At 40.0% G+C, this 12,580-nt stretch overlaps 1 protein-coding gene across 1 annotated transcript in view; it reads left to right on the top strand.

The window, feature by feature from the left end:
• LOC121954674 (collagen alpha-1(XIX) chain) overlaps positions 1-12,580 on the top strand; it is a 123,470-nt gene that overhangs the window by 102,600 nt on the left and 8,290 nt on the right. Inside the window, exons 40-52 of the mRNA XM_042502335.1 lie at positions 567-611; positions 1,638-1,688; positions 1,861-1,905; positions 3,510-3,536; positions 4,727-4,780; positions 6,434-6,478; positions 6,776-6,820; positions 6,921-6,983; positions 7,765-7,800; positions 9,356-9,400; positions 10,360-10,503; positions 11,921-11,987; positions 12,087-12,224. Coding sequence (XP_042358269.1) covers positions 567-611; positions 1,638-1,688; positions 1,861-1,905; positions 3,510-3,536; positions 4,727-4,780; positions 6,434-6,478; positions 6,776-6,820; positions 6,921-6,983; positions 7,765-7,800; positions 9,356-9,400; positions 10,360-10,503; positions 11,921-11,987; positions 12,087-12,224 — 805 coding nt within the window. The remainder of the gene's footprint in view (positions 1-566; positions 612-1,637; positions 1,689-1,860; positions 1,906-3,509; positions 3,537-4,726; positions 4,781-6,433; positions 6,479-6,775; positions 6,821-6,920; positions 6,984-7,764; positions 7,801-9,355; positions 9,401-10,359; positions 10,504-11,920; positions 11,988-12,086; positions 12,225-12,580) is intronic.

Here is a 12,580-nt window from a genome sequence, read left to right on the forward strand (position 1 = left end):
TCTGTTCTGAATGGATCGCAAGTGACTTGTGAATGTGCTATATTTGTGAAAAAGAAGTACCGTGGGTAAAACAGAAGTACAGTAAATTTACAGCACAGAGCATATTCTTGCAATATGTTTTATTTCTTTGTGTTCTCAGCCAACATGGTGTTTACATTTTGTGAAATAAAATTGAATATGTGGTAATTTACACAACAAACAAAAAAAACTAAATACAACCCCAAATCACAATTCATACTTGGAAATTGAAATGCTGGACTAGTATTATAGGTTTTTACAAAATATGGTTGGAGATTTGCTTTGGAATTTTTACTGTTAACATTACCGACACTGCAGATTTGCACGGGATAACAATCACAAGCAACCTCTGCAGTTATTTCAAATCACGTGAGGTGATACAAGTGCGAATAGGGCTTCAGTGTAGAAAACCAGATCAGTATTTCTTTTTTTCAGGGTTGAAAAATGAGTTTTCATATCATTGGATTACATTAGCATGGGACTGTGCTTTATAAACATTTCCATTTCCACAGACAGGTTTAATAATTCCTCTGGTTTGTGTTTGGCAGGGAAATGAAGGACCCCCGGGCAGACCAGGACTTCCAGGGCCTCCGGTAAGTTTCTCCTGCCTCAACAAGAGCCAGATGGTGATAACAAGCCTCAAAACCTCTGTGAAGATCATAGCTTAGTGTTTTTCTACATGCATGCTTAGATACATTTTATTGTTATTTTAGTCTTTTTCATTCTTAAGGTTGCAGACTTACAGCCATCTATTCAATACACTTGGCACATTGAATCATCTTGTTTTCTCAGCACTATCCAAAGATCTTCTTTTCCCCTGATCAAGTAAAGGTTAGAGCCAAAACTTTGCCTTGGCATCTCCTCCTGCAGATTATCAGTGCGTTTATATTTTGCTCAGTTGAAGAGTATTTAGTGTAACATGAAAAACTTAACTGACAAACAAGCGCAAATACGATCAAAATTGTGGCGACCTGCTCACTGGCATTGAATCATGCTTGTACCCTTTAAAAGGCCAGTGAGTAAGCACTTCCAAAGGCAAATCTATAATTCATCAGCCGTCCCCTTGAACCTGCCGTGCCCCCCCACACCCTGGTCTCATAAACTGCAGTCTGGGAGGACAGGGGATGGCTCAGTGGCCTGAAAAGGGCACAGGCGTCAGCTTGCTTCTAAATGAGAACCTTGACTCCTTCTACATTTACAATAGCTGCCCTCTACCAATCTATCTTGGGAAAAACATTCTTTTATGTTCTTATGCTACCCAAGAAGACTAGATTACCTAGTTCTCATACCCGAATCTCTTTTAATCACTGCACTCTTTTGTATTTCTGAACTACTCTTGTTTTCTGAATCACCACTGCCTCAAGGATTATTAAGCCTACTGTTCTGTTTTTTTTCCCTCTTTTCACTCCTCACTCTCTCGCACACTCTTCCCCTCTCTTTGTGTAATCACCAAATGAGCTATTGATCTCTCTCATGTAGCTTTTAAGGGCTTAACAGTGTATAACTGCTTCAAACCTACTGTACAGTTTTCTGTAAAGACTCTCTGTGCCTGAAATTCACAGAACAGCGAGGAGAGTCTCTGAGAGGAGATGTCTGATTTAGAGTTGATTGTGTTTCAGGGTGTGCCCTATGTGGAGGGCAATGGGATGAGCGGTCTGTACAAGCTGCAGGTAAAGACTTCTCAAATGACTTAAACTCTGCGATAATGTCATTGTGATCCATTGAACTCACGTCATTTGGCCTTCAATCATCTTGGCTGAAAAGAATATGTGATTGTGGTTAAATGTGTTTGACCCACATTGTAAAGATATATAGTCATAACATAAAAAAATGTCTTTTCAGAGTGGTGGAGCTATTTTAGGACCCCCTGGAGCTCCTGGCGCTCCGGTAAGCATCATCATTGTTATGCCTGAAGCAAATCCTTTACAGTGTAGGGTGGAGAAACACCAGCACTCAGGCACGTTGATACTGTATGAGCCACAGAAGCTGGGAGAGCTGAATAACAAATAACCTGACCAGCCCTCCAGTGTTATCGCTGCTGCTGAGGCCCTATCACAGTCAATCATGCTCATTGAGAGCTGGTTGTTGGTGAAAGCCAAGAGGCTTCCTGACTCTCAAACAGGTGTTTCTGACCCGCCCCAGGACACACAACATCATTGACATGCAAAACGCACTGAGAAGTTCAGTTGCTTCACACAGCGCCAAGCCCAAGTGACCCGATTTGCTTATCAGCTCCCCCTGCTCCTCCTTATCAGACAGTTTGTAATCTTGTCTGGTCTCCTGGGAGACATTCATTCACAGGCCCTGCAGGAACCCATCCACCACAACCAACACTAAAGGTGGTGACAAAAAATAGACAGTCCAATATCCCCCAGCGAACAATGCACATGAAGCGCAGCTCAATCTTGAAGATGCTTCTCCTGTACAGCTCCATCACAGCCCTACAGCTCCCCTGGAGCACCAATCATAGAGCATCCTAATCAGTGTTAAGCTGGATGAGGAGCCCAATTTATCAATTAATCCTTGTTTATTTCTTAATGTGAAAAAATGCTTCAATGCTTTGTCAAAGAAATACATAGAACAAGAGTAGAACAGACATGCCTATTTAAATGAGCATAGCAGTATGGTCAGAGCAAAGTGATTAAAAATAGGAGACGTCACAGCTATATTTCATGTTATATCATTTAGGTACAACACATGTAGGGAAATTGGTCTGCACTTGCTGAAAGTTGACTCATTGACCCATTTACAGTTAGTCTTGAGTTAGAATATATTTAATATGAAAAATAAAGATATGTGAGAATTTAAATTCTGCAATTATTGAAAAGGTCCTTAATAAAAGACCATCAACAAGACTTCTACACGAAAACGTGCATATCTGCCGCCAACCCTAGAGAATAAGCAAGAAGTTTTGTTAAGCCGAGCACACCAAAGGAGGCGAAACAGAGTGCACCCAAAGAGCACCTAAGCAGACACCATCCTGTATTTTAGTGCTGTCTTTGTCTTTTAATGGAACTTTTACATTTTATGTCTTTAATGTCAGTTTTCACAATGGTAACGAGAATGGTATGGAATACCAGTATTCTTTAACGTATTTCATTGAAGTTAGAAATTCGACTATTGTGATGAATTGAACACTATTGCAAATAATTCAGTGTGTCCTTTCTATTCATACTTTTTCTGTGTGCTTCACTGAAAATTCAAATATGCATGACCAGTTTTTGTAAAGCTCATGTAATAACCAGACTGCAGCGAATGACCCTGATCATTTTTAATCTTGCTTGAGAAAGACCACAGCTCCTTATAACACAATGTAAGCATAATTTACAGACAGACATTGCAAGACACGAGACACAATAATGACTGCCATCAATTTTAATGACACTAACATACAGTGGCCACATGTCATTTCAGACTATATTTATGATTTGTACGGGAGCGGTTGTCGCATTCATGGGAGTAATCTGTCCTTTTCTTCTCTCTCTTTTAAGGGTCCCAAAGGAGATGAAGGAGTTGCAGTGAGTTGACGCTTTTCATTCTGGAGTATATATTTTATGAAATATTTTTCTATTATTTTTGGCTGCCCAAAAAATAGAGAAGTCAGAGTTTCCACTTGCTTTCTATCATTGTCTCTGCGGTTCTCAACAACATAAGTCAATACACCCTCAAGCCTGAGCACTTAACCACTCTCAGTACAACTCCAACACACAGCAAAAAATGATCATGTCTCCTGCAAATATGAAACTGTTGTACCATATTGTCTTGCCAGTGGGAACCTATGAACTCTCGCTGCACTTCAAATGCCCTTCCCCCCATACTGACACCCAAAAACAATCCACACAGACATAGGAACAATTCAGCGCTTCTCCCATCAACTTGAATTCTTTATTCTCACGGGGCCAATTGCATTTTTTATTGTTTTGTTGCACAGTGATTTTTCACCAGGATGTTAATTTGACATTTTAATAAATTGTGCGAGCAGCTCCAGTGCTGTAGTGGAATTGCCCCAATCCGTCTCACAGCTGATCCTCTGCCTGGGCCACTCTCCCCCTTAGTTGCACTCGCTTATTCATGACAATCTACATGTGTGACAATTACCTGCACAATCCGTCTATGTCAGCGCCCGTTGCCCCTCTGTTCTGTGTAATGGCATTTCTCCATGGCAGCTTGAGCAAGATGAGGTAGATAGAGGCCATCACTTGCTCGAGCACTGGGAATGGGGCTCTATTTTTAGTGCTGAAAGCAAGTCTGATTGTGATTGTCAAATGGGGCCCTTTTTCTATCCCATCTCTAGCCTACAAGGTGTGACAGCATGTGTCGTAGATCATATAATATAATACACTCAGGTTGAAGTATCGTCCTCCTAGGATTAACTATATATTGACGCGTGAAGGGTTGTATTAATATATCCCCGGGATTATCAAGAGGAGAGGTGGAAATGTGCAAAATCTTGTCTCCTGCAAAATTTAATATACTCACCTTTATGAAGCTTTGATCATATTTACTTGTTTATGTGTAATGTTTACTGACAGACTTGTAATGATACCATTTTACCTTCCAGTAGCTCATCACCAAACTCAACCTCCTATAGGACTGTGAGACAAAAATAGCACGGTTCTTGGTTGCAAAAAGGGGGAACTAACAACCCATAGTATTGGTAGTAACTTTTATGTCTTGATGCATCACGCAATGTGTTTTTCTCTCACAGGGGGAGCCAGGGGCCATGGGATTACCAGGGCTTGAAGGGCTACCTGGTGCCAAGGTAAGCAACCTTATCAGCCCAGAGAAGCGTCTCCATGACCTAACCTGATTACAAAGTGAGGGAAAGTGCTTTCTCTGTACTTCATTCTCAGTACAGGCCATTCAAAGGGCTTATTTCTGATATTTGATATCCAACTACAAAACTATATATACATTAAAAATTCTTCCTGAGTGAAAGTGAATCACATTATAGATTCCTGTTAAGTTATGAGTCAGCCTAAGGGAAGATAATTATGTGTAGAATTCAGTCACTTGGGATTTTTGAAATATGGGCTGAAGGAATTTTAGGTTGAGATCTTAGAACTGGATATACAGTAATGCCACCGCAACTTGGAACCAAGGGGTTCATGTAATAGTTAAAGAAGCATTTCCCTGCTGCTGGAAAGATGGTCTTTTCATAAAACTGAGCTGTCTATGCAGAAGAAAGAAACTGTGCTACATGACCAAAGAAACCACAGAAAAAAGGCTATGGTATTCGATTTTGAAGAAGCAAAAACCTACAACTACCAGAAATCACTTCACTGGTCGAACAAACGCTCCTGCTGGTGTGGGCGTAATGCACACTTTTGACACAGCCAACAACATGACACTGCAGCCCAGAAAGTTGCACAATGAAAGGCATGTCTGTAAATAAGTGGATACAGTTTTTTTAGTGTAATAACCCTCGGAAAATGACCAGTTTCACTATCAGAATTTGATCCTTTGGCACCAGTTACATTTAAGAAGGCTAGGAGAGCAGTATGACTTAATTATTTTATTCCTGTTCAAGCTAGTGGAGTGCTGAACATGAAGTAGCTCACGTGGACTACAAAGTGCAGAAGATGTGCCAATCATTTGGGAAATTTTATATGCAGTAGTTGAACTTTTCTGGCTTCATTGGCCACTGAGTAACTTTAATAGAAATAAACGGGGCTCCGCCTCCAACACTGTATCCAGTTTTCTTTGTACATCCATGTTTTGTTTGAGCAACAACCGTACAGCCAGCGAAAATTTGCCGGATGATGCGATTTAAGCAGGGAGATCTGGGTGCTGGAGGTTTATCCTAAGTTTACCACAGTTCTGTTACAAATACTTTCCACATTGTTATGATAAAAAAGTTGTTGAGAATCGACAAAGTATCCCTTTAACCATCTCCACAGTGAACTGCTACTATGAGACAAATTTTACCCAAAGACTCAAAACTACCTCTGCATGCAACTTTTCACAACTTCCTACATCTAAATTTGTATGGATTGACAGAGTGTGACTGTGTATGCTGTGTGTGTGTGTGTGTGTGTGTGTGTGTGTGTTTGAGGGTGGAAACGTTTGAGTTTCTTTGACATTCGAAGTAATTTATCCTTTAGGGGAATACTGTCAAAGGTGTGACATATGCAAAGTGTTTGCTGTTGAAATATGAAGAAGTCTGAAGTTCATAAGGAGGCTGTTTATCATAGCTCCCTATTTGTAATTTTTCTAAGCAGAAACTTGAGTTTTTAAATGTTTATCTCATTTGAATTGCATTTGTCCAAACAGTTATCCATTATCCTGCAGCATCCATTATACCCAGGTGTAGGCAGTTACAGATATCAGTATCTATGGGTCTGTCTGACTGTGATTTATGTGTATTCTTTATGTTATGTGTACATCATCTATTTGACACAATTTTTGCCCTCAGGGTGATATTGGCTTGCCTGGTCCGCCTGGGATAATTGGTCCTCCAGTAAGTATTTCTTTCTTCGATTAATTTAAGCCGACTCACACTCCTCCTTGATGAATCATCTGTTGTGTTTAAGTCTGCTGCTGGCAACAAGTCGATGATGTTTCATAAAGCACACAGAATAGCAGTCTTCAAAACACAAGTCCCTGCTTCGATTAATATACCTGTGGTCTGTTCAGTGGATTTTCTGTGAGACTGGTTGGTTTGTTATGAACTGGAGGCCGTAGCAGCACTTTAGATATGACACCATTGAGGACCTGTCAAACACAGTCTGTTCTCTTCCTATGTTGTGATTGACAGGGGAAGCCCGGCACTCGTGGAGAGCCAGGGATCCCAGGAGAGCCGGTGAGCCTCAGCCTCTAACTCTCTTTGAGCTGTCAATCCACGTGTCTTTCCTTTGTCACTGCTGACTGACACATCGCCTGTCTCTGTTCTGCTCTGACAGGGTGAGAGGGGGCCGCTTGGAGAGACAGGATTCCCAGGGCCCGAGGGACCTCAAGGTGTTGCTGTAAGGATGCTACATGAATTATGTTGCTCTTTCCTATATAATCACTACTACATGTTGCACAGTTCCCACGGTCATGGGAGACCTGGAAAAGTCATTGAATTTCACAGTCATGTTTTCCAAACCTAGATGATTTATGGAACTAGTAAAAATCATTGAAGGTTTGGGGAGGTCATGGAATTTCGTTGTGTAATTAAATTGTTACAATAATCTTTTGTGGATAACCTTTCACTTAACTTAACATGACAGCAAATTTGTTTTAATTTATTTAAATTTTCTGCAGCTCTCGTGTTGATTTGCTTACCATCACATACATTTTTTCCATTTTCATGTGTTTTTATGTATAACAGGCGAGTGGGACAAGATGTTAGGTCCTTAAAAAATTATGGAAAAGTAAGGATATTCTGTTTATGATAATGCATGAGAACCTGGAAAATATGGCTTTGAATATACTGTTGCTCCTTTACATCAGCAGGTGATTTTATCATTATATGGGAAAAAGAAAGAAAAAAATTCAAGGATAATATGGATAAATATGTTATGTTAGCGATCACTTGTCCTGTAGATGATTACAATCCTCTATGTAATTACCATCAGAGATGGTTTCTGTAATTTTCCCTGTAAGCGCACAATGGAACAGTGTTCGCACAGCAATCAGGATCATTATCCCTTGGTTGAGATATCTCATTAACTGTGGAGATTACTAGGAGTGCAACAGTGCTGATCCAATCGAAGGTGGGAGCTGATACAAAATGTCTTTGTTTGTGTTGCACTACCTGAGCAGGGGAGACCTGGGAAAGATGGAACTCCTGGATACAAGGTGAGTTGTGTGATCACGCTGCAAATCCCCTTATAGAAAGTGTCTTACATCAGCCGAGTTGGCGAAAGATGGCACAGCAGATTTTTATCCCCTCCCCCTCAAGCTACAGCATCCTGAGTGCATTAAACTTATTTGCATATTTGAGATTTTAACGATAAAAACTAAATGAAATCGTGCAGATTTAAGGCTTTGTTGACTTTTAGTCTTTTTACCCTAATTATACAGTTAATGCTTTCAGGCGATGATAAAATGTTTGTAATAGAGGGTAGCAGACACTTCGATTAAATATGCATTTTCCTGTCTGATGAACCTGGCTAAAATTGAAACAAATACTTGTTTCAAGTAAAAAACAAGTCTGCTTTTAGGTGACTGATCAAATATATTATACACAATTTACTTCATAATAGCATGGAATGGGCTCACAGCATGCAGCGCAGATTAGCTATGAATAGCCATTACTAACACATTATACAATCTAATACCAAACTGGTTTGACTATGGCTATTACCGTTTTGCTCTCTGATTTGCAATATTTTTTTAATGACAACCCCAACAGTTTGTTTTCTTATCATTATTAAATATTCTTCCACCAAAATCTCAGCATTGCATGAGGCCCTGCTACAGTTTTATCTTCCTGTCTCTCTGCCGTGGTGCCTGACTTTTTGGTGGGGCAACAGTGCCATCTAGCAGGTGGCTTTGCTCCCCTACGCAGACTCCTTGCACACTGCTTTGAGGTTTAATGTAATGCTCGGGGAAGCACATTTCAGTGGGCAAGATGATAGATTTAAGCCTCCCATCAGGCATTGGGGAATACAGAGTACTGAAGATTAAAGCAGGCAGGGGAGAACGGCATCACAAAGAGATGCCCGTTTTAAAACCACATCATGCCAGATTGTCTTTTGCATGGCTCCTGTAATCCAGCAGGAAATTGATACAAAGATGCTCCCAGAGGTATTGCTGTGAGCATGGTAAAGGGAAGCAATGAGGAGTGACAGGGAGGGATTGGAAGACACAAGATGTTGTGACACGAAGCCACAGACAGGTATTTTCTCTCCCGGTTGCTCCATACAGTAGAGACAGCTGATGGGGGGAGAAAAGCAGGCGTTTCTCAAACAGAGTGATGCAGAGGAGCCATGACATTGCAGAAGGTGAAACACTGTACAGGGAGATATTATACAAGCAATACACCTGAGCTGAGTAAGAAGCAATCAATGCACAGTCATCTGAAAAGTGTACATTTCTCAAAGTCAAGTAATTCAAGAAAAAAAAGCTTGCTCTTAGTTTTTTTCTGCAGGCATCAGAACAGAAACTTCTGCAGATATTAGAGTAGATATGAGCAATATGTCAATATGAATCCCCCGTTCATATATACAGATTTCAATAATGGAGTATTATGTGTGCCCCTGCATGTTATTGAATATTAATACTCAATGTGTAGTTGGTGAAAAGCTTAAGGGTCAGCCTAATTTATTTTTCCAGTTATTCAAATGTTAATCCTTCATGTTTTTTTCTATGGCAACAAAGCCTTAAAGTATGTTTACCTTCTTTTTTCAAGGGATCTACAGGTGCACCAGGGGACAGAGGATCCAAAGGAGAACGTGTAAGTAGCATTGTCTGTTTTTTCCTAAAAAGAGGCAGTTTTTATGACTCAGACTATAATGCAGGAAAAAATGTTTTTGATGAATAGTAATGAAAGTCTTCACTTCAGCACAAATATGACTAATCCCCACAAGCACGTAAGCACTAGATAAAGGTATTTAACGCTCTGTGCAGTTTCCTATTGTATTTGCAAGGCAAAATTAAAGCGCTCTGTCACACTTTCGCAGTAATCTGTTGCAAATAGAGGATGCAGAATGAGGCTTTTAGCTTTATAGTCGGCAACAGAACCTCAGGACAGGTGACTGACTTGACACATTAGGAGAAATGGTTCAGTGTGCACAGCATGTTGTAAGTGATACGGTTGTGTGTGTCAGGTCTGAGAAAAAGTGACTGCACTGTACAGTCTGACAAGTTGATCACACTTAAAATAATCTAGGAAACTGATTGCCTTGAAAATGTAAAGTAAATATAGCTATCAGCCTTAATTGATTTTAACCTTATATCAAAGTGTTAGGTTTAGTAAATAGGTTTTTACTTAATTTTGTAAAGTTTTTGCAACTTAATTTACCTTGTTCTTTTGTTGTTAGAAACTTAACTAAACCAAGTTAGTCTGATTTAATTATCACAAAGAGGCTTTTGCAAATGATGAAGTTAGGAGATCTGAGAGTTCTTTTTTGTTAACATGTTTAAGAAAATAAAAATATGACTGACGAGTTTGCAAACCAGCAGAATACAGATATACAAATATAGCTACATTTTTAGTAACCTTAACAATCAAAGTAATCGGTTTCCTAGATTTTTTTTAAGTAAAATTAACTTTTTCAGATTTTACAGTGTGTGGTGCAGTTTATGTCAGCCAGGAAACATAGTTTTCAACATTGTTTTGTAAATTCAGCCAGATTTAAATCTGCACTGCGTCATACAGACCTGAGACCTTAAATCTGGTCTTCTTTGCTGCAGGGTGATCCGGGGATTCCCGGAGAAAGAGGTGTACAAGGCGAAAGAGGGCGCACAGGAGATCCTGGTCCGACTGGACTGATCGGACCACCAGGCCAAAAAGGAGATCCTGGCCCTCCGGGACATTTGGGGAATGTAAACCTCCTGGTAAGTTTTAAATTTGCAGATACCTCAGATGGAACAAAGAGTATCCCCTCCCGAGATGTTTAAAACCTTGATCAGCCCACTTCCTCCTGAGTTTGTGTAACCAGCTCAGTTATCGTTCCCTGTATGGAAAATGGTGCAGCTACAGATTTCTGCATGAAACATCAAACAAGGCTGTGCAAGGGAGGTTGCTGTTCTCTTTTCTGCTCAACGCTTCCCACTCCTCATCCAGGCGCAACAGAAGGTCAGAGAGGGAGAGAGATGGAGACAGAGAGAAAGACAGAGATATGTGGGCGTGCCTAGAGCTCTGCAGAGCAGTAAAAACACCTCCGTGTGTCACAGACATTTTACACATACTGTACGCAGTCACAACAGTTACATAACAACAGAGATGTAAAGCTGTTTGGAGAGATTTGAGGTCCAAGGCTACTATTGTTTTGCATTGTTGGCATGGAAAGCTGAAACCATGTTTGAGTGGTAGAGCATATATTTTTTATATATTTTCCATGATTATACATATAGTCAGAGGCATACAGGGCTGATTTGGAAAGCTACACATTTTCTCTTAAGCACAGAGTGCATAACTATAGAACTGGACAGAAAGTAACAACAACAAGTCTCTTTATAGAGTCATAATATCTCATTTAATATTCCCAAACTGAATCCATTTTATATTTATCTGGATATGAGGCGCAGATGTGATATCATAATGCAAGGTGGGATTTCACTGAATAGTTATAAAAGAAAAATTTCAGCAGTAATCTATCCTCTCTGCTGTTGTTTTCAACACAGATGGTTCCCACAAACTGTGCGCTGAAGCTCTTTGAGCTGAGATACATGTCTGGCATCAGTTTGATTTTTATGCAGTTATAACTACTGTATCTGTTCTGCTCAGCCCTGTTGCCTAGAAATTAAATGTGTGTGTTACGTAACTTCTTTCTTATTTACATTGTTTGATTGCTGCTTGGATTATGTTCATAAACATTTCTTTCAGCTAACAAAACGCTACCTTTATGTACTGCACATGCTTTAAAAGGTGGTTAGAATTTTGGGTTCACATCCAGACTTCTGTCTTAGGTTTAGGCAACAAAAGCACTTTGGTTACAGTTAGGGAAAGACTGTGATTAATAAAAAAGCATGCACAACACAAAATAATAATGCTGTAGTCACACGACTGGGTGCGTTGTCAGTGAACATTTTGCTGATCCATTCAGTATCAACATTTTTGCGACTTGCCAGATACTTTAATTAGCAACATTTCCTCATTATGTTAATAGAAGACGTAACTTGCTTGTAATGTTTGCTTTCATTAGCGTAATTCACTATTTGCAGTTTTATAATTTCTAGGAGACAGGGCTGATTCTGTTGCAAGTTCACTCTCAATGAAAGCTGTTTGTATTCTTCTCCATTGCACACACAGAATGATTACAGCTTCATGGAAGAACTCAAAAAGTTCATCAGAAACGAAGTACAGAGGGTCTTTGAAGGTACAAATTGTTCCAACTTAATTTGACATTTTTTCCAGCTATCCTTATTCTCAGTTTTTCTGTGTTCTGAATGTGATTTTTTTTTTTCTTCCTTTGCAGAGAAGCTATCGGGCTCTGCCATGCTGCAGAAGACGCCTGCAGGGATCTTAGCTCCACAGGTCCAAGGGCCTCCAGGACCTCCTGGAAAGGACGGATTACCGGGCCCTCCAGGAGAGCCCGGACCTCCTGGCCCTCAAGGTGAGAGCTCAGGCTGCCTGACTGTACTGCAAGACGTTAACACCACCTTTGAAAAATACCCACTTCTGTTGAAATATGAATTATAAATAACACTCCTAACCTTAGATTGCTCAGAACAAATTGACACACTTAATTAACCGTTTGTCATCTGATGTAATTGAAAGCTACTACGTAACCAATAAAAACACCAGTTAGTCCAGCTACATTATGCTGGTCCTCACAAATACAACACAGGCAGCATTTACTGTGTAAAGCTGCAGGTTGACATGAACTAGAGTGAACTGCACAGCCTTCAGTTCAAGATTTTTTTTCTGTTTATAAAAAGTTGGGATGAAATATTGAAGCTGGATTGGGGT

Source organism: Plectropomus leopardus, chromosome 15, assembly GCF_008729295.1.
Source record: "Plectropomus leopardus isolate mb chromosome 15, YSFRI_Pleo_2.0, whole genome shotgun sequence".
NCBI classification, from domain to species: Eukaryota; Metazoa; Chordata; class Actinopteri; order Perciformes; family Serranidae; genus Plectropomus; species Plectropomus leopardus.